Source organism: Jaculus jaculus, chromosome X, assembly GCF_020740685.1.
Source record: "Jaculus jaculus isolate mJacJac1 chromosome X, mJacJac1.mat.Y.cur, whole genome shotgun sequence".
Lineage (NCBI taxonomy): Eukaryota > Metazoa > Chordata > Mammalia > Rodentia > Dipodidae > Jaculus > Jaculus jaculus.
The window spans coordinates 133096946-133121268 of record NC_059125.1 but is presented as its reverse complement, the minus strand read 5'-3'; the positions used below and the strand labels follow the sequence as shown (position 1 = coordinate 133121268).

Below are 24323 nucleotides of genomic sequence, written 5' to 3'. Positions count from 1 at the left end.
AAAATCCACAGGGTCAGGTTCAGCTCACTCTGCTCCTGGTACCAATTTCAGTGGCAGACAGCTTCTGGTCACTGAGATGAACTTTCAGAACAGGGACAGTTATGGAGGAAGAGATATTTATTGAAACTTACAAGTCTAGGGGAAGTTCCATAGTGGCAGAAGAAGCTGGTCTTCTCTTACAGGACCAGGCAAAGAGAAAAAGTCAAAAGCCACATAGCACAGCACACTTCAGTAACTCCAGCTAGGCACACTTTGCATATCTTTAGATTGGAATCTCAAACCCACCACCACACCTTAGGGCTGGACCCTAATATCCACCCAGTGATACTGCCTCCAGCTAGGTGGCTGCAATCCAAACTACAAGCTAATAAAACACTGAATATATTGGGGGCCATCTCTTCAAACTACCACATATACCTTCCCTCATGTGTATCCTGTTCTCTGTAACATGGAGCATCATGTAGGAAGAACTACAGGTAATTCCGTCAGAGTAGCTGCTTGCCCCAAGTCCTCCCTGGAATGAGGCATTTGTTGGAGAGATATATCTTTTCCTTTATCTTTGGTAATAAAAAGCCCATTTGCTTTCCTAGACCAGGGCCAGCAACAGACACACTTTTGAACAATTTACTCCTGGTAAACTTGAGAAGGGATTGGCACACTGGGATTTACATCCTAAATGTCAACTATTTCTCATTATATTGTAAAGATGCCCATTGATAGCTAAGACACGCAACTCTCCCATTCAGAGTGCACAATGTCATGGTCTTTAATATGATACTATCACTATACAACTTTACCAACAACCCATATTAAACTATGCTTATGTTCCTTGAAATATCCCAGTGCTTCAGGTGTGTCATTCCCTTTTGCCATTGCTTGTTTCCTCCATCCTTCATCCTGTCACCTTGGTCAACAGAGTGGGGCCCATATCTGTTCCTCCTTCAAGAAATATCTGGCATGCTGTTGTGGATGTGTGGTTAGATGAGCACAGGGCATGTAAAGTGTTACTCTGAAACTGGCCACACCCCTGCACACAGCCTCACCTGGGCCACAAGGGATAGGTCTCCTGTAGAGCCTAATGTAAATCCTCATGTCATCTAAGCATATAGTCAGTTGTCCCAAAGAAACATGTCCCTAACCACAACGTGAACACTCATAATGTTCTCCATTACCTGAACACAGACCAATAGGGACAGTGTCAGCTTAAATGTTCTGTATGTCAGAGAGGCACTACTTAGCCCGTGGAATCTGATGGTAAAGAGAACGCAGCTCCAGTAGAGCCTTGAGTTCAGAGGACAGAGGAGTCGTTGGATAACTCTGACACCTGCTGGTTGAGTTCTACACTTGCACATTGTGCCTAGCAACAGTTGTTAGGATCACCTGCAGGGGCAGCTTCCATAGCTGCTTTTTCTACCACAAAGTGGATTATCCTCAAGGACCAGGAGTCTACACTACCCATCAACATCTCTCCAGGTATACAAGTCATTTGTTCCGCAATGTGACCCTCACTGCCAGGGGCCACTTTCTTTTAAATATTTTATTTTTATTTGTTTATTTGACAGAGAGAGAGAGAGAGAGAGAGAGAGAGAGAGGAAGAGAGAGAGAGAGAATGGGAGTGCCAGGGCTTCCAGTCACTGCAGATGAACTCCAGAAACGTGTGCCCCCTTGTGTATCTGGCTAATGTGGGTGGGTTCTGTGGAACTGAACCTGGGTCCTCTGGCCTTGCAGGCAAATTCCTTAAACTCTAAGCCACCCCTCCATCCCCAGGGACCACTTTCTGATGAGTCTAGTCTTCTATTATATCATAAGAATTTTGCCTCAAAGGAAATGGGAAATGTGGAATCTACAGTCATATACACAAACTACCCAGCTCATGGATATGGAAGTTTATTTGACCATGAACCTTTGAAATAATACTTCCATCCTTGTGTGTGTGTGTGTGTGTGTGTGTGTGTTTACTGCCCCTGGGACATGGCCCTTTGTTATCTTGTATAATCCATGCTTTAGCCTAGGAATAACTCATTTCACAAGTGGGCATGGGGAATAGGAAGGGGGGCTTTGCCTGATGGAAGCAGATGGTGCATAGCCATAAAAAGTTCTGGCAGGGGCTGGAGAGATGGCTTAGTGGTTAAGTGCTTGCCTGTGAAGACTGAGGACCCCAGTTCGAGGTTTGATTCCCCAGGACCTACATTAGCCAGATGCACAAGGGGGCACACGTGTCTGGAGTTCCTTTGCAGTGGCTGGAGGCCCTGGCACATCCATATTCTCTCTCTCTTTCTCTGCCTCTTTCTCTGTCAAATAAATAAAAATAAACAAAACCAGGAGGAATCTGCTGGGGTTTATATGTGATTGGCTAAAATATAAAAGTCACATAGTTTCTAGAGAAAAGTTGGAGGAACAGAAGATTTAGAGAACTTTTACCAAACACAGAAATAAAAGCTTGGTTTTCAAGGCTTGTAGACTCTGGTTTCAAGATGACACTTTTGGACTCAAGAATGGTTAACTCAGAGAGGGAGATTTCCACAGAATGACATTCTTTCAAAATGGAGTTTCACTGTCTTTTTTAAACATTTTAACAGAAAATACAGTGTCTCTCTCTTTCTCCTCTTGTATTTTGCAAACCCTTAACCGTGTATTGAAGTTGGTCAGAGCCTCACACAAAGCAGTGCGTGGAAAGGTGGGGCTGGGACAGGCCCTGAAATCATAGGCAGGGAGGATTCATACAGCTCAGGAAGAGTTGGAAAACCAGTACTCTTGAAGAGTGTCTTGTTCCACAAAACAACCTAGTAATGAAGAAGGTCATGGCTCAGGGAAAGTTGTGTGGCTTGATTCCATGATTACCTTGCAGAAGTGAGTTGCTTCTCATATTGAGATCTAGCTATGTGGGGCCTCACCACCTTCCCAGTCATCCCCAGTGCTCATCTCCACTCTCTTACTGGTGCCCAAGTAGAATTACCAAAAGTGTTGGGCTCCTGACTCTCTCTTCAGTAGGCCCCCACTTCTGAGGTTTCACACCTAAGTCTGTACTGCATCCCTAACTCTCTTTCCTCCATTACCCACAATGGGAAAGATCCTGTCTCAGCACCCAGCTCACCCTGGGACCAGTTTTCCTCTTCCTGGTGTGGCTGTTGTTCTTTCTGGAGGCAGCTCAGAGCATGCTACCACCCTGAGGCTAATTGAGAGGGTCTGAATTCCAGAGAACTCCTGGACAACTTATCCAGTTTCCTTATCAACTGCTCACATGGAAATAAACTTTAAGCTCTGCCCTGTAAAGAGCCCTCAGTGGTTTATGCTCTGTGTTCTGGATGAAAACATGTCTCCCTCAAATTAAAGCAGGCATGTCCTAGAGTAGCCACCAGGGAGCAGTGCTGCTCACGTGTAGGACATAGCAATTACCTGATTCTTACTAAGTTTGTGTGAAATGTTTCCTAGGTATAAGTAAAGCCAAGATGAAGCTAGAACTGGCCCACTACGGAGCATGTCAGGTATCTACTCAAGGGTCTAGACAGGGCTGGATCAGGCCAAGGAAGGACAACCTGCCTGGCCTTGTCTGGGATTCCCAAGTTGCCAAGGTGGTGCTGCTGAGATACTTTGGGATGTCCGTGGTCCCAGAACATCCTTCTTGACAAGGACTTAGAGAGAACAAGAGTGAAAACTTTAAAGACATTTTCTATTCCTGCTTTCAAGATGATGCTCTGTCACAACCACTTCAGTGTCTTTCATCCCGCCCCTCCCTGCCTGCCTCCATTGCAGTGGTCCAGACCTCTGCCTCCCTTTGTGTGGATCATCCTTCCAAAGAAGAAAAGATTGTTTCGCCTTTTAAATGAGGTTTCCTCCTTTCATCCCCTTTCTTGAAATGTGATCTGTTGCAAAGTGGGGGAGTGCAAATGGAAGAAGGGTCTGCACACTCAGTTTCCACTTCCATATTCCAGTGAAAGTGAAGGTTCGTTGCTCTTCCGTGCCTAGACTTAAGAGTGTGGGATGGTCACCGGACTTGACTTTCTCAGTCTCTCAGGTGTGTGTGACTTTCTGTTATTGACTGGAGAGCTTCCTCTTTCTTGCCACTCAGTGGCACAATTATATCACAAGACCATTGACAGTTTGGATATGAGATAATAAGAAATTATACCTAGGGAAACTATTGCACATATCAAAGGAATACATGTTTTTAAAAATTTCTCAGTTGTGACATATATGAGCTTACAGATTTTATTAGTTACCTTTATGTGATAAAATAAAAAGTCAATGTGATATATGCCCTTTCTCAAGTTAACAGTGGCGTTAAAAATTAGATTAAATTTGATAGAATTGAATTGACTAAGTTTTCACCAATGAAAGTTGATCTATACTAAGCAAGAAGTGACAATAAAGAAGCTGTTTGGGAGACATAATTTCCCCTGAACTATGTCATGCATTAGTTGTTCTGAGGGTATCTCTGTGTTGCAAAGAACATAGCATGTACCATGTTAGTTTCTATGTTTCTACCGACTTGCTGTCTGCATCATTATACCGCTATGTCCTTTCTCTGTGTTCCTCCTTAAAGCCAAGTGAGGATATAACAAATAGACCATTCATTTGAAACCACTACTATGTGTCCTGTTCAAAAACAATACAATAAACTAGGTATTGTCTACTTTTCAACAAGTAAATGTGTCTTCTCTGCCAAGAAATATATTGACAAATACACCCAATAAATTCCTGGACTCCACCAAGTAGGATAGACAAACCAAGGCCCAAATGGCAGCAGGGAGTACTGGGGAGACCCAGGATTTGTTAATATGACAAATGCCTGTCATGAGAGAAGTCATCTCTCTCACAGCTGTCAGGGTTCAGGTAGAGGAAGTCAAGAATTAAATGAGTGTTGCTCTCATTGCTAGCTTCCTCCAGGGAGATTCAAAACTCACCAAAGTGGGAAATCAGAGGCTGTAGAAAGCTCAACTTATAAAACACCCACCAAAGTTCAGGCAACATTGAGGAAGAAGGAGTGGAAGTTTGTAAGAGCCACAGGGTGGAAAGGATTCTCCTTGAGTCCTTTTCCCCTCACAGTCACAGACTAGTGAATTCATGCCCCCACAGTGGATACTGATTAACTTCACTAAGGAGAGTCCTCAGGGGAATGGCCGTGCCAGAGAAAGAAGACAAGAGTATAACCTGATGGGAATATGACAAACATATAATACATACATACAGTAAATTTCACAATGAATAAAAATTGGCAGAAGAACACAAATTTACACTCTTTAGTGTGGAGTTGAGACCTATAATTTGAATTTCTGCAGATTTTTGATATCAGGAATTTCATGCGTGTTTATACTGATAGTTACACCGTTGTCTTTCCTGTCATCTTATAGCTTCTAGTTATCCTACTGGGGGACTTCTAAATACCAAAATTCTGTGAGCAAATTCTTCTGTGAAACTTCCGTGTGTGTGTGTGTGTGTGTGTGTACATATGTATAAATCCTGAGCTACAAGTTATTGTTTTCCCTTTACAAACAAGACCAACACAGCAGAGAATTCAAACATGTTCCAAGGCTCTTGAAAAAGGATGCTATACTAGCGTTGTCCTTCTCAACCAAATGGGGAAATGTGGGATCTTTATGTCCTGTGTGGCTTTTCCCACCAATATTCTGATAAAGGTATTTCTCTAGACTCTTGTTAATACAATCAACTTTGGGACATGGGAAGTAAAGGTAATTTGAAATTTGCACTGTTCAATATTTGGCCTAAGGTCATGTTTCCATGTCTTTGAAGTATATTTTACAACATAGTTGTGTGTCAATCATATCTGAATAAATGTGAAAGTACTTAACTTCCTAGCATTTGGCACAGTAACTACACTAATTTGACTGTAAAACATACTGTGCAATCAAACTGTGCTATAGATGGCAAATTACAAACAATGTATTCATCCTACCACCAGATCCCAGACAGCTCACATTCTTTTTTTGTTGTTGTTTTGTTTTGAGGTAGGGTCTCACTCTAACCCAGGCTGACCTGGAATTCACTATGTAGTCTCAGGGTGGCCTCAAACTCATGGCAATCCTCCTACCTCTGCCTCCCGAGTGCTGGGATTAAAGGCGTGTGCCACCACGCCCGGCCAGCTCACATTCTTAATGCAGGCAGAGGACAATTCATCTGCTCAGCATCCAGTTGGATGATGGTCTAGTGTTGAGTAGGAATGGAGAGAAACCTATCATCAGTCAAGCCAGAGTTGGAGGTGGCAAAAGTTTCATGAAGCAGGTGAGGTGGCTTCTTTGTTAAAGAGGGACTAATTTGTCAGCTATGGCTGACATTTCTCCATGGAAAGTTACTATTTAAGTTGTAGTTATAGTCCCATGGTTAAGCTTTGCAAAGGAATGAGGACATTAATAATAGCACTACCAGTCCAGATCTGAAAGATGGTGACAGAAACGTGAGAAACAGAAAGAACTAATGGAACCAAAGTGGGTCTGTCTGTCGCATATGGTTTCATCTGATTGCTGTGCATGGCTTGACCTAGTAGCTTCATGCTTCCTGAAGCTGAGTGTGCCTTTAGACCAGATATGGTGCAGTAAAGAATACTTTGTTCTATGTACACACACACACACACACACACACACACACACCCATACATGCACAAATTCCCACTTTTTGTGGTGTGTGAATGTCTTCATGGATATGCACCCACGAGTGTGTGTTTTGGCATATGTGTATGTTGACACATGACTGTGTAGGTACACACCCATACCATAGTGGAAAGATGATATTGGTAGCTTTCCATAATTACTCTCCACCCACTTATTTCTTGAGACAGTGTCTCTCACTGGCCCTGAAGCTCCTGTATTGGGTTACACTACACTAGCTAGTCAGCAACCCCTAGGAATTCTCTTGTCTTCACATCCACAGTTCTGGTTTTAAAATTGTGGACCGATGTGTCTGGCTCTTGTGTGGGTGCTGGGGGTTCAAGTTGAAGGCCTCATGCTTCCACAGCAGCCACTTTACAGACTACGCCATCACCCAGGACACCACAAGCCCTTTATGTGCAAATCTCATTGGGAGGCAGACAAGCCTGTGAGATTGACAACCTGAGGCCTATTTCTCCACAGCTTCTGAAACCTGTTGCCTATGCTTTACACCCATCTTCGCATGACAGAGCTTTAAAGGGAAAAGATGACATATCAGAAGGAAATAATAATCTATTTTAGCACAGTTTTGGAACACAAAACTAAAATGGAGATTCAGGGACAGTGTAATCTTTTCTGAAATCTTTAAGATACTTTTCAGCTACCACAGGAAGGCTTATGTTGTGTACCTCACAGACTCTTCCTGAAGTTGGTCTAAGCTCTAACTCTCATGCCCTATGTCCTCATACACATGCCCAACCTCCTCTGAAATTGCTGGCCTGCTGCCTGGCACAGGACAAGCTGGAGGAAACAGGAACCTGACACCTAAACTCAGACATTGTAGGAATTCAAAACTGTTACAGAATTGACTCTGAAACTACATCTGTTCTTATGAATAAGGACCATGATAGACAAACATGTCTGTCACAGGAAGGGAGTGACTGGGACATAGGTGGACATCTTTATAAATCCCACCATTGAAGATTAAGAGGGAACATGGAGTGGGGAAGGAAAATGCAATGTTGGGGGTGCTGAAGAAAGGGCGTAGAATTTCCTGAGACATGAAGTTCCATAGGATATATGATTAAATAATTGGACAGTAAAGGCACAATGAATGTGTGCTTTATTCTAAGCAAGATTAAGGCATTATTTTTCTCAGCACATCTGACTAAAATTTCTCAAAACTTGATTCTTAGTTAAAATTTATAATTTATAAATGAATTTATAATTCATGCTGCAGATAACCTAGGCTAGGGGAAGTTCCATAATCGACATAGAGAGAAAAACCACCACCAGCACCACAAACAAGCACACTCTGGGAACACCAGGCAGAGCTCAAGCACTCTGTATACCTTAGGCTAGAATTCAGATTCACCTCCCCCATAACAGCAATCTGAGTCTATTAGGGAGCACAGATTCAAATTGCCACAGTTCCCCTCCTACCTAGGATTCCTTAGTGTTGGAATTCAAGACATACATCAAAACAACCAGCTTAATATTTATTGAATTGAGGTTTTGTAAGTCTCTTTCTACAAAATACACACTTTATAAAACAAGGTCTAGAAATCATCTGTGTTTGAAAAGCAATAAAAAGTACTCACTGAACATTTAAACTGATGATTCAGTATAGAAAATTTACTTTTAGTGATACATGTGATATTCTTAACCTGTTAATTAGCTGCTTTCATGATGTGCTCTTATCTTCACTATGGCCCTATGTAACTTAAAAGCAGAGCAAAGCCAATAAAAGTATGTATAGATGCCATTATAGAAGTGACAATCACAAATTTGTGCTTTAGAAATAATGTTCAGAAATCTTGTCAATTGTATTAATATTTGTAGCAATTTATTCTATTACATGACACAAATTTAACTTGTTAATAAACTTTATGTGAAAATAACAGATTTTATTTTTTAGATTAAAAACTATGTATTTTAGAAATATATATATACACATACATACATATATGCATACATATATATATATATATATATATATATGTATATATATATATATGGAGAGAGAGAGAGAGAGAGAGAGAGGGAGAGGGGGAGAGAAAGAGAGAGTTTGTAAACTATAAATCTTAGTAAGGATATAGAAAAGGATATAATATACATAAATTGTGTAGGTCTTTCCTTCAAGAAGAACATAAACCAAAAAAATAAATGAATAAAAAAATTATAAATAAATAATTAATTAACTAAAAATAAATAAATGAGTAAAAATTTTAAAAATAAATAAATTAAAGAAAATAAATAAATAATTTAAAAAATAAATAATTAAATAATTAAAAATAAATAAATAAATAATTTTAAAAAAGAACAACATAATCCTAGCACTGTGGCCCTTACCTATAGTCCCAGCTAGATCAGTCTTGGCAACCTGGTGGGAATATGACACATAAAGAAAACAAAAGATAATATAATGTCCAAAGGTAACAGTCTACAATTGCACTTTGTATAATTTAAAGGTGATGAATGATGCCAAAAAGTAATTTTAAATCATCTTTATTGGTAAAAGTCAATGAGCAGTGTTAGAAAAATCCCCTCATTACTACAAAAGAACCCAAAGCTTGATATACAGGAATAGTTGCTACTAACAAAACTTGTTAACTTTTTTTGGTATATAACAAGACTGGTCTTGTACGTAAACATGCTATGACTAAAGCTACTATAATTTAAACTAGAATTTCTTCTTAAAGGCATGCTACTTAAGAAATGTTGGGAAGACATCATGTAGTTCATATTCCTTCTTCATAGTCATCTCATTATTGTAGCATGGACTGGATAGAATTTCGAATGTTTGCCATTTCTTGCTCCTGCTGTTTCAGAAAAGTAGATATTAAATATGTTTAATTTTCAGTTAACTTATACACATTTACCATCAAATTAAGTCTTCTCTTGCTTATATTAATTTACATCTTTCCAACTTGTAGTATAACTTACAGTTTTTGTCATAATCTGTTTTTGTAGCACAGTCATACTTTCTTTAAGTCCCTTTAGAGTACTAGTAAGTAGAGTATCACCATTCTTCTCTAAGTCCTCCAAATTCTAAAATACAAAAGTTACTTTAGTATAAAACATAATTTTTCAACTTGAGGTCTTTATTTGTAAAGTTAATTTTCAGAAAAAAGATTTTATATTTAAACTTTCTTACTATTACATACAGATCAAAATTCCCATATAAAAATTAAGATAGGGCTAGAGAGATGACTTAGTGGTTAAGCGCTTGCCTGTGAAGCCTAAGGACCCTGGTTTGAGGCTCCATTCCTCTGGCCCCACGTAAGCCAGATGCACAAGGTGGTGCATGCATCTGGAGTTCGTTTGCAGTGGCTGGAGGCCCTGGCACACCCATTCTCTCTATCTATCTCCTCTTTCTCTCTCTCTCTGTTGCTCTCAAATAAATTAAAAAATTAAAAAATTAAAAATTAAGGTATATCCGATATGAACCAAACGTAATTATAGATGACATAAAACTTGAATACTTTGTTCAAGTACTAGTTTTAATGAACCATTAAGGTAAAAATGGAGAATAAAAGCCAGATATAGTGGCACAAACATGCAAAAGTACTCTGGAAGCTCAGGTTAGTGGATCGAGAGCCAGAGGACAGCTGGGACAAACCAGTGAGAACCTGGATAAAATAAAAGAAAATGGAAAATATGGAGGTATAATAAAACTATAATCGCTCATCAATAAATATAAACTTGAAAATTGCTAGTAATTTTCTCCAAGGTCAAGTCATAACCTACTTAATAATAGTCAGTTTGACATTAATCCACAAAAGGGGAACATAATCTGTAGTAGGCCTTTTTCATGTTATGAACAACAAACATTACATTTCAGTACTTTCATTTTAAGACAGTTTACACTCAATAGCCAAAGGTAGTGTCCAAATCCCTATCATCTTGCCTCAGTCTCCCAAGGACTGATACTATAGCATGTGCCACCATCCAGTGAAAAATTTGCACGTAGATTTGTTATTATTTATTGCTTTTCAAAATAAAACAGTTGTACTGTTAAAGTCCCACTCCCCCACCCCAGTTCTGCTGAGGGTCTTATTTGCTGGGGTTATTGGTATTTATATGGGGACCAAGAGGCCTCAGTCAGTCTCTGCAGGGATGGGGAAACATAGTGCCTCCAGTTATTCCCACCCACCTGAGGGTCTTATGTTCTATTTTTTTTTGGGGGGGGGTGAGGTAAGGTTTCATTCTAGCCCAGGATGACCTGGAATTCATTATGTAGTCTCAGGGTGGCCTCGAACTCATGGCGATCCTACTACTTCTGCCTCCCAAGTGCTGGGATTAAAGGCATATGCCACCATACCTGGCTTCTTACATGCTTTATGCCTACTCTTCCACAATGTCCTCTAGGTCTTGGTGGGATATTTATTCAATATATACTTATCCTACTTCATACCATGCAAAAATTACTATGTGAAATGTTATGGAGACACTCAAAAATAATAAATCAAAACTAGTCATTTTTTTCAGTGTAGAGAAACATCTAAACATAAATAACAAAAGCCTTTACAATGGGAATGACAATGCAGCTTCATGTAACTATAAAATAGAACATGGGACTTATGCCAGGTTAATCTGCAAAGGAACAAAATTTCAAATAAGTCAAGTTATTAGAAACAATCTAAGTTAAGGGTCATACCACAGCATCACAGTACAAAGTTAATGGGTTCAGAGAAAACAATTGTGTAGAACAGTGTCATGGACAAATGAAGTAAATAATGCTTAAAATCAATTTATGTCATAAACATCCAACAATTTAGAAGTCAAAGTGAGATGCCTAATTTCTGATTGTCAACCTGACAGGATTTATAATCCCCGTGGGAAAAAATAATTGAGCATGTCAGTTAGATATTTTCTACATTCAGTTAACTGAGGAGGGAAGACCCACCCTAAATGTGGTGGCATTCTTCCATGGGCTGAGCATCCTGAACTATATAAAAGGAGAAACATAGATGAGCACCAACTTTTATGACTCTCTGCTTCCATACAGTGGACTGAATGTAACCAGCTACCTCAAATCCTGACACCATGCCTTGCCTACCAATATGGACTGTTGCCTTGACTAGTAAGCTAAAATACACCCTTCCTTCCCTAAAGTCTTCAGCCACAGAATTGAGAAAGTAATTCATACTGGAAGCTGCTGAATGATTTTCACTTGATTATCTGCTTGAGGCAAAAAGTAAGACCATATTGTTGAAGACACCATATGCCACCCAAAGAGTATGGATAGACCTGGCTGGAATCTGGAAGAAAGCCAGTCCCCAGAGAGCTAGCTTGTCTAGTGCTGGAAAGCACAACACGAGCTACTGGGGGAAGAGGCCAACAACAGTCTGAGATACCAGAGGTCTAACCTACTCAGGAGCAAACACTCTGGCAGGATGTACACACCAGTGCAATAGTGGCACACAGCTTCAGCAGGTAAGCAATAGCTTTCTGATTGGCTAAGAGAGCCACTCAGTGTAAAGGAACCCATATCTGGAATTGGGAACCAGATCAGAATCCTATGGAGACAAAGATTATGCTCTCCAGTGTCAAGCTCTCACTAGTCTTTGGCTAAAAGAGGAATTATATACATCAAATTCTCCCTAAATTAGCAATGCTTATCCCATTTAAACTATGGTGACTCCACTGTCCATTGGCAAACCTATTCTTCTTTTTCAGAAGGGAGCAAGACCCAAAGAGATAAACTACCCCTTGTAGTTTGGCAAAGCCACAGCTGAAACCATAGAGGAATTGGTGGGATGAAATTGAGTGCTACTTTAATGCTGAACCTGATAATCAGAGCCTGAGGATACTCAACACCTACCAAAGCAGACATTCAGAAGCTCCTAAAAGCTCATCACTGAAGCAGACTTAAAACTCACCCACCAAATCTCAGGGAATTTTGTCGAAGATGGGGTGGGAAGATTGTGAGAGTCACAGGTTGAGCCATCATGCCCAGAGGCATTCCTCCCCCCCCCCCCCGCCCAAATAATTGACTGCTGCTCCCACAACGCATAAACCATAGTCCCATAGAGAATACCTGCACCCCACTGAGGATGGTGTCCAGTGGAATGGGGGCAGGGACGAGGGGAAAAGGATACCAACACATGATGTAACCATACAAAATATGTTAATAATAATAATAAAAGATTTTTTAAAAGAAAAATCAAGAACCAGTCATAAAAAACTAAAATTCCCCCACTATGAAATATTTGGTAGTACTTTATCAAGCCATCATGCCAATTAGCAAGCTCTTCTCAGGAAGCATTACAGCAAGCTGACAAAACATCTACTTGAAAACACATATGTTGTGTTCATATTAATTATTTTAAACTGTGACTGCCATATTGTGGGATTTCTCAGCATTAAAAATTTGTACATCAAGTCATTTTGGCCACTTTAATAACTTAAAAACTACCATGGGGTTGGAGAGATGTCTAAGTGCCTAGGAAGCTTGCCTGAAAAGCCTAATGACCCAAGTTTGATTCCCCAGTACCCACTTAAAGTCAGATACACAAAGTGGTACATACATCTGGAATGCGTTTGTAGTGGCTAGAGACCTTGGTGTGCTCTCTCTGTCTCTCTTTTATCTCTGTATGTTTGTAAAGAAATAAAAATATTTAAAATTTAAAAACTACCATAATCGAAATCCATCTTTAAAACATGGGGAAACAAAAAAAATTATGTAATTTCAATTCAGTTCTACTCATTTTTTAAAATATTTTATTTATTTATTAGAGTGAGAGAGAGAGAATGGGTACACCAGGGCCTCCAGCCATTGCAAACCAATTCCAGATGCATGTACAACAATGTGCAATGGGCTTATGTGGTGGATCCTGGGAAATTGAGCCTGGGTCCTTTGGCTTTGCAAGGCAAGCACCTTACCCATTAAGCCATTGTTGCATTCAGGTTCTCATTGCTGGCAGAAATCACCTGACCAAGAGCAACTTGTGGGGAAAAGTTTTATTTTGGCTTACAGACTCGAGGGATAGCTCCATGACGACAGAGGAAAACAAGGGCATGAGCAGAGGGTGGACATCACTTCCTTGCCAACATCAGGTGGACAGCAGCAACAAAAAAGTGTGCCAAAAACTGGCAAGGGAAACTGGCTATAATACACATAAGCCTTCCAACAACAATACACTGCCTCTAGGAGGCATTAATTCCCAAATCTTCATCAGCTCTGAACCTCACATTCAGAACACCTAAGTTTGTGGGGGACACCTGAATCAAACCACGACTGCCATCTCTCCAGCCCCAGTTCTACTTATTTAATAATCACTGGACTTAGATAAAAGGCCCACAGAAATTGTATACAGACTTGCTATTTTCAGTGAAACAGAGAACAATCACTACCATGTCAATAAAATCTGGATTGCACATAGTTTCCTTTCTATGAAAATTCCTGACTTTCAATGTCCTGTCTTGAAAATTTCTCACAAATTGTTACAAAGCTCCAGATATAGTTATCACTTTGATCAAAAACAATGAACTCGGGCTGGAGAGATGGCTTAGTGGCTAAGCACTTGCCTTTGAAGCCTAAGGACCCGGATTCAAGGCTCGATTCCTCAGGACCCACATTAGCCAGATGCACAAGGGGGCGCATGCAACTGGAGTTCGTTTGCAGTGGCTGGAGGCCCAGGTGCGCCCATTCTCAATCTCTCTATATCTGCCTCTTTCTCTCTCTCTCACTCTCAAATAAGTAAATAAAATATTAATAAAAAACAATGAACTCAAAATTTAACATACTTAACTTTTAAAATATATATCCAAATGTTTACCCATCTCTTTTTATTTATTTTCAAGGAGAGAGAGAGAGAAAGAAAGAAAGAGAGGGAGGGAGAGGAGAATGGGCATGCCAGGGCCTCTAGCCACTATAAACAAACTTCAGATGCATGCACAACTTGTGCATCTGGCTTTATGTAGATACTGGGTATTTGAAACTAGGTCATTAGGCCTTTTAGCAAAGCATCTTAATCACTGAGCCATCTCTCTAGCCTTTCCCTATAATCTTTTAAAATATTTTATTTATTTATTTACTTGAGTTAAGAGAGGGGGTACAGACAGAAAGAGAATGAGTATGGGCAAGCCAAGTCTTTCTGCCAGTGGAAAGGAACCCCAGATGATTTTGCCACTTTGGGTATCTGGCTTTAAGTGAGTACGGGCCAATCAAATCCAGGTCATTAGGTGCAGCAAGTAAGTGCTTTTCACTGCTGAGCCTTATTTATAGCCCTTCCATATTGTCTTGCAAAGCAAAAACATGCATTAAATTTACAAGAAAGTATCATGTTATCCTGTGTAACATACCTTTAGGAACTCCTCATGTACCTGTACAATTGTTTTCTTTCTCTGCATCTGAACCATTCTAGCTTGTTGAAAAAGTTTTTCTTGTTCTTTAGTAAGTTTCTACAAATATGAAAGGAAAGTTTGTATAATATAAATATGATCAAAGTGGGTTTTTTTGGCAATTCTTGTTGGGTGGGTTTATGTGTGGTAGGCAAACAATCTAACCATGCCCTAATTTAAAATTTGGAAAAATAATTCATATATATATATATATATATATATATATATATATATATATATTATATATACATACATACATATATAATGGTTTTAAATTAATGCATTAAAATATTTTATTCACTTGAATATACTCATCATTATACCTGTTGTTATTTTCATTTCTCCCACTGAAGAGTCTGTACTAATCAACTTCTGGGGACTGGGAAATTAGCCACACTAGGGATAGACCTCCCTTCCCACCCTACCCACTGAGCTTTTACCACCACTGCCACAACAGTATGGACCCAGTAGCTGACTGCACTCCAAGTTCCAAGACATTGAGTAGGGGTAGACTGGCGAGGGTCCAGATGAGCACCCTCCTTTCGCCTGAGTGACAACAGCTCTGAATTGATGAGGCTGGGGAAAAGCCACACTAGGTAGTGACCTCTCTACCCTTGGCCTGACTTCTGACCCTCTGCCTCCAGAGATGTGACTCCAGAGTTGATCCCAGTCCAAAACCTGGGACATGGAATAGAATAGGTCAACCAGGGCCCAGCTGATCTTCCCCCACTCACCACCCCACATGATGTATACAGTTCCAGGTGCAGGAAGTGAGGATCAGCTGCAATGATCTACCTTCCTAGCCAGCCTGTCATACTGAACCTATACTATCAGTGCTAACACCAGAATGGGACTTAGAAGCTACCTACATGACAAATGACTTGAAAACTTAAGAGGGTGGGCTGACTCTCGACCCACATGGCTCCACTCTTGGCCCCAACTCCCTAGTAATAGTGATCAGCCACACTTGCCAATGGCCTCACTCCCTGCACTGCCTGCCTGCCTGGACTGTACTGAGAGGGACTTTGAAGCTGATAAAACTCCATAGCCTGGGCACTGAGTAGGTCAGTACTTTCTGTGTCCAGCCCAGACCTGCATGGAGACTGCATTCACAAGGAAGAGCCTATCAGATTCCAGGAGACCCAACCTAATCCTGCAGGCCCCAGACTAATCCTACAGATAGACTGGCACCCCACACATGGCTCAATTAAGGCTACCCAGGCCATTCAATACATACTCACCAACAGCTGCTTCTGATATATTCTAAGAAGGACAAAATGACTATGACCAGAGGGACAAAATAAAAAGCATAACAAATAGCCTATGAATCCAAGGCATTCTCTGCTGACCAAGAAATACTAGTGCTACTGGAAGTGTCAAATCAAAACTGAGAGGAAACTCCAGTCATACAATCCCTAAATGAATTTAGGATGAGCATAATCAATGAATTTAATGAGACCATGAACTAATGGCTGGAGAAAATGGTGAGAAACAATAAAAAAGAACTCAATAGATGGATGAATGAAATAGAAGAGACTAAACTTGATCTCAATAGACAGAGTAGTTTAACAAAAATAAAGAAAGAACTCAAGTAACAGTGGAATGAACTCACTGTGGACATGATCAAATGCAAGAATGAATTTAAAAAAATGAAAGAAAAAAATGAGAAATAAAAATGGAATTAAAGAAAAAGGTGGAGACACTAAAGAAAAACCAAAGGGAAAACAAAATGAAGTAACTTATTGAAAAGTTCTCCAAAGAAAGCCTTGCCAACAGAATAGATCATGTGGACTATGTGAGCTCAAAGACAGAGGAAACAGACCTGGAGTCCAAAACCAGTGACAAGTTTTTTGGTTTTTTTTTTAAAGTACAAACAGAAGGGAGAGAAATGTGGTCTACCTAGAAAAGACCAAATATTCTCATTATAAGCATACAAGTAGGGGAAACAACAGGACATGCAGAATACCTTCAATAAAATAATACAAGAAATTTTTCTAAATGTTAAAAAGAGAGGTCCATGCAGGTACAAGACACATATGTAACACCAAATATACAGAATCAGAGTAGAATTTCCCTACATCCCTTTATAGTTAAAACAGTAAAGACAGGTAACAGAGACTACTAAAAGCTGCAGAAGAAAAGCAGCTTGTCTTATATAAAGGTAAGCTGATCAGAATTAATCCTTATTTTTCAATGGATTTGTAGTGGAATATTTCAAATTTTAAAAGATATGGTTGCCAAACCAACCTACAATACCCAGCTGAATTATCTTGCAAAATAGAAGGCAAAAAAAAAAAAAAACACAAAAAACCCTTCCCATGAGAAAAGTCAGCTATATGGATAGATAAGTACTAACCCAGCTGTACAGAGAATACTGGAAGGAATACTGAGGAGAAGAACAAACATACTCACAAGGATACAGGAGGGCAAAATGTATAATCAACACTAGAGCAGTATTTTATAACTCTAAATAAATGAAGATCAAGGAAACACTAAACTCCACAAAGTCTTCAACTTGACTGGGATGAACTCAGACCTCTCAATTATAACTCTGAATACAATGGTCACAACTACTCCAACAAAAGGCACATATTCACAGGCCAGATCAGAAAACTGGAGTCCTTGAATTGCTCTCTATAACAAATGTATGTCACTACTAAAGACAGGTACTACTTTATGGTGAAAAGATAAAAAGAACATTCCAAGCTAATAGAAATAGGAAACCAGCACATGTATCTATACCAATATTAGACAAAATAGACCATAGACTAAAGAAATAAGACATATAAAAGGATACATCTTAATAGTCAATGGAAAAATCAACCTGGGGATATTCCAATTATAAATATATATGCACCAAACACAGTTGAACTATATTTTCTAATGCAAAATGTACAAGATATTAACTCGGAAATCAATCCCAACCCAGTAATAATGGGAGACTTTAATAACCCACTCTTGCCAAAAGACAGATGATTTAAACAAAAATGAGGGGCTGGAGAGATGCATCAACAGTAAGAGTATTTTGTCTGTAAAGTTTAATGACATGGGTTCAATTCCTCAGTATCAACATAAAACCCTGATACAAAAAGTGTCGCATCCATCTGGAGGTTGTTTGCAGTGGTTGGAAGCCCTAGTACATCTACTTTCCCTCTCTCTGTCTATCTCTCTTCTTTCTGTCTCTCTCTGATTGCAAAGCAAGCAAGCAAGAAAGACTGCAAAGCAGGGAAGGAAGGAAGGAAGGAAGGAAGGGAGGGAGGGAGGGAGGGAGGGAGGGAGGGAGGGAGGGACGGAAGGAGGGAAGGAGGGAGGGAAGAAGGGAGGAAGGAAGGAGGGAGGGAGGAAGAAAATAAACAAAGGAGCTAAAGAAAACCATAGATAAAATGGACTTAACAGACATCTACAAACACATTCCTCTCAGCAGCACTTGAAATCCTCTCTAAAATACACCACCTTCAAGACATAAAGCAAGAGTCCACAAATTCAGGAAAACAGACATGACTACCTGTAATTAGATCTGACAATAATACAATAAAGTTAGAAATCAAGAACAAAAAAAAAAAACAACAGAAATTATAACAACTTCTAGAGGTCGAACAACATGCTATTGAACAATGGATGTGTATTTGAAGAAGTCATAAAGAAACTCAAAAAGTTCCTAGAACTGAATGAAAATTGAAGCACAGCATACCAAACCTTACCAGAAACAATTATGGCAGTCCTAAGAGACAATTTTATAGCACTAAATGCCTACATAAAAAGTATAGCGTGGGATGGAGAGATGGCTTAGCGGTTAAGGTGTTTGCCTAAAAAGCCAAAGGATCTAGGGTTGATTACCCAGGACCCACGTAAGCCAGATGCACAAGGAGGCACATGCGTTTGGAGTTTGTTTGCAGGGGCTAGAGGCCCTGGTATGCCCATTCTCTATTTAAAAAAAAAAGTATAGCGACATCTGAAATAAATAGAGTCCACTGAAGGCTTTGGACAAACAAGAACAATTCAAAACTAAAAATAAGAGATGGAAAGAAACGACCAAGAGCAAGGCAAAAATCAATGTATTGTAAGTGAATAAAACAAATTAAAAAATGATGCAACTAAGAGCTGTTTTTTTTTCTAAAAAATAAACAAGATTGATAAAGCCCTGCCCATATTGTTCAAGGAAAACACAGAAAAGTCTCTAAACAACAAGATCAATGAAGAAAAAGTAGGTGTTGAAAAAGATACCAATAAAAGTGGGAGAAACATAGTGACATATTTAAAAACAAATGTATATTCCACAAAATTGGCTATACTTCTGTGGTATATGGCTCAGTACAAACAGAACACATAGTCAAATGAGTGAGGAAGCCAAGCTCAGTGCCTTGGAGCCAATGCAAGGCCAGTTTCTCTATTCCTACTGAGACTTGGGTTATAATAGAAAGTCATCATGATACTAACAGTTAGGGTTTCTTGCTTTTCCTTAAATTTCTGCATCTCCGAATCCCACTGTTGAAACAGAGTCTTAAACTGCTGACCATATTCATTGTGAAGCATCTGCCTATAAAACATAATGGATAATACTACTTTTAAAACTAATATGCAAGGCATATCTGAGTGAAAAGGCTAAATTTTATTAATCTATGTTGATTTATTGCTTCTAAATGCTAAAAGGAGAATATTATAGCAATACCAATATTGTGAGGCACACCTTAGAAGAAAAACTAATCTTATGATGATTTCAGAAGTATTTTTCAAAGAATATAACATAAAATTCTTCTTGAATATTTTGGCTCTTGTAAACTATGGAATATTTATGAAATGTCTCAAGTTTATAGTACATTTTACCTCAAGGTAGTTTATTTTTCACTTTCTTGACCTAGTATAGGTTCTGATGAAAAGGTTACGTGATTTCCAAGTACAAATATATCACTAAGTGTTCCCCTGTTTTGTCACAACAGAGTTTCAGTACAAAGAGCAGTGGTTTTTTTAATGTGAAAATTACTTACAATATAAAATAGATTATTTTTTTTTTTTTTGGTTTTTCAAGGTAGGGTTTCACTCTAGCCCAGGCTGACCTGAAATTCACTATGTAGTCTCAGGGTGACCTTGAACTTATGGTGATCCTCCTACCTCTGCCTCCCGAGTGCTGAGACTAAAGGCGTGCACCACCACGGCCGACTAAAATAGATATTTTTTACACTTCAAAAATAATTATCATAAAATTAAAAGCTCATGTGATATCTACTTTTTCTTTCCTAGTTTGTTTCCAGGGTCAAATAAATTACATTTTAAAAACCCTAGTTATTATTTCCTAGAGAAAAAAGTTAACCACCTTTGACTGTTGTGAAATATATCCATTCTATATACCTGGAGGCCACAGGACTACATTCGTAGTGAAAATTAAAGTGTAATATTTCCCCGAGAGATAAGAGTCAATAGAAGATAATGGTATTTCAAAAATATTTTGCACTTTGTGTACTGTGAAATGATATAAACATGGCAATAAAGAAGAAACAATCTTACATTAGCTCATGTTCTGCTTTGAAAGTTTCTTGGATTTTCTGGTAACCAGCCTGGAAAGATGCTTCAGTAGAAGTTTCCATTCTTTGTGTCTTAGCAACAACAGCCTTGTTAATGTGAGCTATGAGGAATAATAAATATTTGTTAATATCAAGCATGGCAAGAGATATCAAAGTGGAAGGGGATCCACTGGAAGCTGAAGGGCTCACACAGGGATGGGGACTAGGAAGGAGAAATAGGAGATGATGGGAGGGAGAGTCAATAAAATCTAAGTGTGAAGGAAAATGCTGCCAGGAAACCTTCCATTTTGTAAGCTGTTTTCAAAAAAAAAAAAAAAAAAAAAAAAAAAAAGCACTGTCGTGGTGGAGGCAATTACAAAATGGGTAAGGCTCATTTGATAATATCCAATATATTTAAAATTAATTTAAGAATAGCATGAACATGATGCCCCAAAGTTTCATATTTTATAGTACTTTGCACTTTGGACCTTCTGACAGATGCTCAACCAGTAAAGTCAATAAAGTATCTAAATCAACAAAGGATCCTGGAGAGATGGCTCAGGTGGTAAAGGTGCTTGTTTGCTAAATCAAAATGGTTGAAAGCTGAAAGACATGTGAAACAACTTTATCCCAATTTTTATTTTTCTCCAGATCACTTTTAAATTTAGGAACCATAAAATGAACAAAGAAAAAAAAAAAACGGTGTGTGGGGGGGAAGTATAGTGCTTACTTATTTCATGGGAAAACAATTCAGTAAAAGATATGAGTTTCTGAATTTATGAAAGAATTTCAGTTGAAAGGGTTCACATGGATGTTTTATTATTATAAATAATTACATAAAATACATAAGAATATTCTATTTAAAAAGCATCTGGACTTGGTAAATGGCTTACTGTGTAAAGCACATGCTTACAAAGCCTTCTGGCCTGGGGTAGGTTGGATTTTGTAGTACCCATGTATGGCAGGATGCACAAAGTGGCACATGCCTCTAGAGTTGGTTTGCAGTAGCTAAAGGCCCTGTTGTGCCAATTCTATCTGCTTCTCTGTGTGCCTCAAATAAACAAATAAATATTTAAAAAGCATTACTTGTACTTTTCATATCTTGGAAAAGGTTAACAAAATCTATGATGGTAACCATAAATATGTTTTGAAATTCATATAAAACCATACAATGCATCAATTAAAATATGCCTTCACAAAATTAACTACATGGCTTTAAACAATCACATATAAGGTATAAATATCTCTTAAGCATACCTCCAAAGTTTTTCATCATATTCTGTACTTTACCACTGTGAAGAAATAACATAAAAATAATTTTTACTCACTTTTACATTTTTATTTCCATATATTTAGATTTTTTTTTTTCGAGGTAGGGTCTCACTCTGGTCCAGGCTGACCTGGAATTAACTCTGTAGTCTCAGGGTGGCCTTGAACTCATGGCAATCCTCCTACCTCTGCCTCCCAAGTGCTGGGATTAAAGGCGTGCGCCACCACGCCCGGCTCATATATTTAGATTTTTTGAACCTTCTTTTCCCTGCTTCAACAGTATCAAATTTGTACCAAGCAGTAAAATGGATCCATTTTATTACCCAATACTACCAAAAGCACTCTTTTTACTTAAGGGCTCATAATATAATAGGTTTGGTTTAGAAGAGCTTTGACAAAGCATGTATTCTACATACTCAAGTTGTTTGACAACCATAGAAAACTTTTCCTAAAGTAATTTTTTCAATAAGCAAATATTACTTTTCAACATATTACCTCACATCACCATCTTTTTCTGACGAAGTGGTTTCCATCCTAGGATGACTCTCTGTTTTGAAAAGAAAAAAAAGGCACATGAGATTATGTAAGTCATTTTGGTAAACTCTTAACAAAATAAATCCTATCTTTGATATTCATTTAGATGTTTGCCTACATAAATTAAAATATGCCTTCACAGAATTAATTACATGGATTTAAACAATCATATATAAGGTGTAAATATCTCCTAAGCATACCTCCAAAGTTTTTCATTACATTCTGTACTTCACCACTGTGAAGAAATAACATAAAAATAATTTTTACTCACTTTAAAATTTTTATTTACATATATTTATAATTTAAACCTTCTCTTCCCTGCTTCAACAATATTAAATTTGTACCAAGCAGTATTGACAACCACAAAAAACTTTTCCTAAAGTAAATTTTTCAATAAGCAAATATTACTTTTCAATATATTACCTAACATCACCAAAATTTTCTGACGATGTGGTTTCCATCCAAGGTTGATTTACTGTATTGAAAAGAAAAAAAGGCACATGAGATTATGTAAGCCATTTTGGTAAACGCTTAACATAATAAATCCTTAACATAATAAATCCTATCGTTGATATTAATTTAGATGTTGGCCAACATAAACATCTAAAGCAGATATAAAAGTTGTCTTTGAAGGTTACGTGAAAGTAAATTACAGTTTGCAATCATTTTAAGAAAATATTTTCAGCTCTTTTTTGAGTAAATAATACCAGTCATATCCTATGTACAGACATGTTGGGACTGCAAAGGCAAAAATGACGATATTAAGGTCTTGATCTCTGATGCAGGAATATGAAGATGAAATGAGAGAAAAGGTACATGAAAAGGTGTAAGAAACTTGTATTCAGTTCTAAGTGTAATAGGTTCAAAACAAATGAAGTGCATGGCCCCATCCAGGTGCATCCTTGGATATGCTGTACCTTCAAAAAAATTCAGGTTTTGATCTTCATTGTCTTCATTAAAGTCAAAGATTCTAAGACGTGGGTCCTCACAGGGTGTTGCTGCCACAGATTTCTTAGAGCGCTTTTTTCCATGGGAAGACATGTTTAGATGTTTCCTGATCTAAAATACAAACCCCAAAACAAGCTCTCCAGCCATCTTTCATATTTCAAGATGACATTCCAGCAATGTGATATACTTTCAACTCACTTCAAAAGCATTTACTCATTTATCCCTTTTTCTTTGTACCTTGTGAGTAGGACCCAGTTCTAGAGCACTAAGCTACCCAGTGACAGCACACCAACAGCAAATTCCAATCCTTCTGTTGAAAACTAGTCAATACACATTTTAATTTTTGTAAGTGCTAGGGATGGATAGATTGAAGGCGTTGCACTGATGGGACATGTGGATGTATCTGTGATTGATCAAGAGAAACCTTCAGAGCACGAGACTACTTTTGATTTTTCTCATGTATCACACACCCCAACTACCCCAAGTGCGGTTGCTGCTGTTGTTGCTGTGCAGAGCTGTGGAGAGCACCAAGAGCCCCCCCCCACGTCTCTCGTATCCCAGCGAGCGCTCTTTCACCCCTTGACTGGAGCCCTGAATGAGCCTCTGATGCTGAAGTATGTGGAAGTCAACAGACGACCCACCCCATATACGAGGCACGGTCAGGAAGTATGAAGAAGAAGAGGAGGAGGGCGGCCATGTGTGTAGACATCAGTCACCAGGGCTCTCTACAGGGAGAGATCCATCCAGCACCTTGCCAGGAAGCCATTACAGCAACATGGCGGCTGCCTCCACACAGACTCAAGGAATAGCCGTTAGTGAGGAATGGAGCCGGGATTCCCACTGGGCTTCCCTCCCTTCTACCCTCCTCAAGGGAGAGAGGGCCCAAGCTTTTCTTTTCACACTGGCACCAAATAAAATAACACTTATCAAAGCTGCCTAACCCACCAACCTGAAAGTACTTGTTGAGGGAAGACAGACAGACCCACGAGTGTGCTTCCTTTCCTCACTGCTGCCGCCGCTGCTGATGCTTCACGTTCTGACAGGAAATGGTATCTGGAGGGAAGTGAGAACACCGATGCCAGAAGGGAAGGTGCACCACACGCTGATGGAGGAAGTGGCGCCC

The 24323-nt window shown here is 38.9% G+C and overlaps 1 protein-coding gene across 1 annotated transcript; it reads right to left on the bottom strand.

The window, feature by feature from the left end:
* Positions 1-9370: 9370 nt before the first annotated feature.
* Positions 9371-23293, bottom strand: Sycp3 (synaptonemal complex protein 3). The gene is made up of 8 exons (XM_004653806.1): positions 23170-23293; positions 22214-22265; positions 21707-21741; positions 20454-20571; positions 19389-19488; positions 14913-15011; positions 9549-9653; positions 9371-9424 (listed from the first exon to the last, which is right to left on the bottom strand). Exons 1-8 carry the CDS (start codon positions 23291-23293, stop codon positions 9371-9373), a joined length of 687 nt encoding a protein of 228 aa, XP_004653863.1.
* Between the last annotated feature and the right edge of the window lie 1030 nt (positions 23294-24323).

Excerpts from the sequence above, each read along its gene's own strand:
- Sycp3 (XM_004653806.1), bottom strand. The coding sequence starts at position 23,293 with ATGTCTTCCCATGGAAAAAAGCGCTCTAAGAAATCTGTGGCAGCAACA. Across the intron at positions 19,489-20,453 it reads AAAGCAGAACATGAGCTAAT|GCAGATGCTTCACAATGAAT; the intron begins GTAAGATTGTTT and ends TATGTTTTATAG. Across the intron at positions 9,654-14,912 it reads TACATGAGGAGTTCCTAAAG|AATTTGGAGGACTTAGAGAA; the intron begins GTATGTTACACA and ends TTTGTATTTTAG.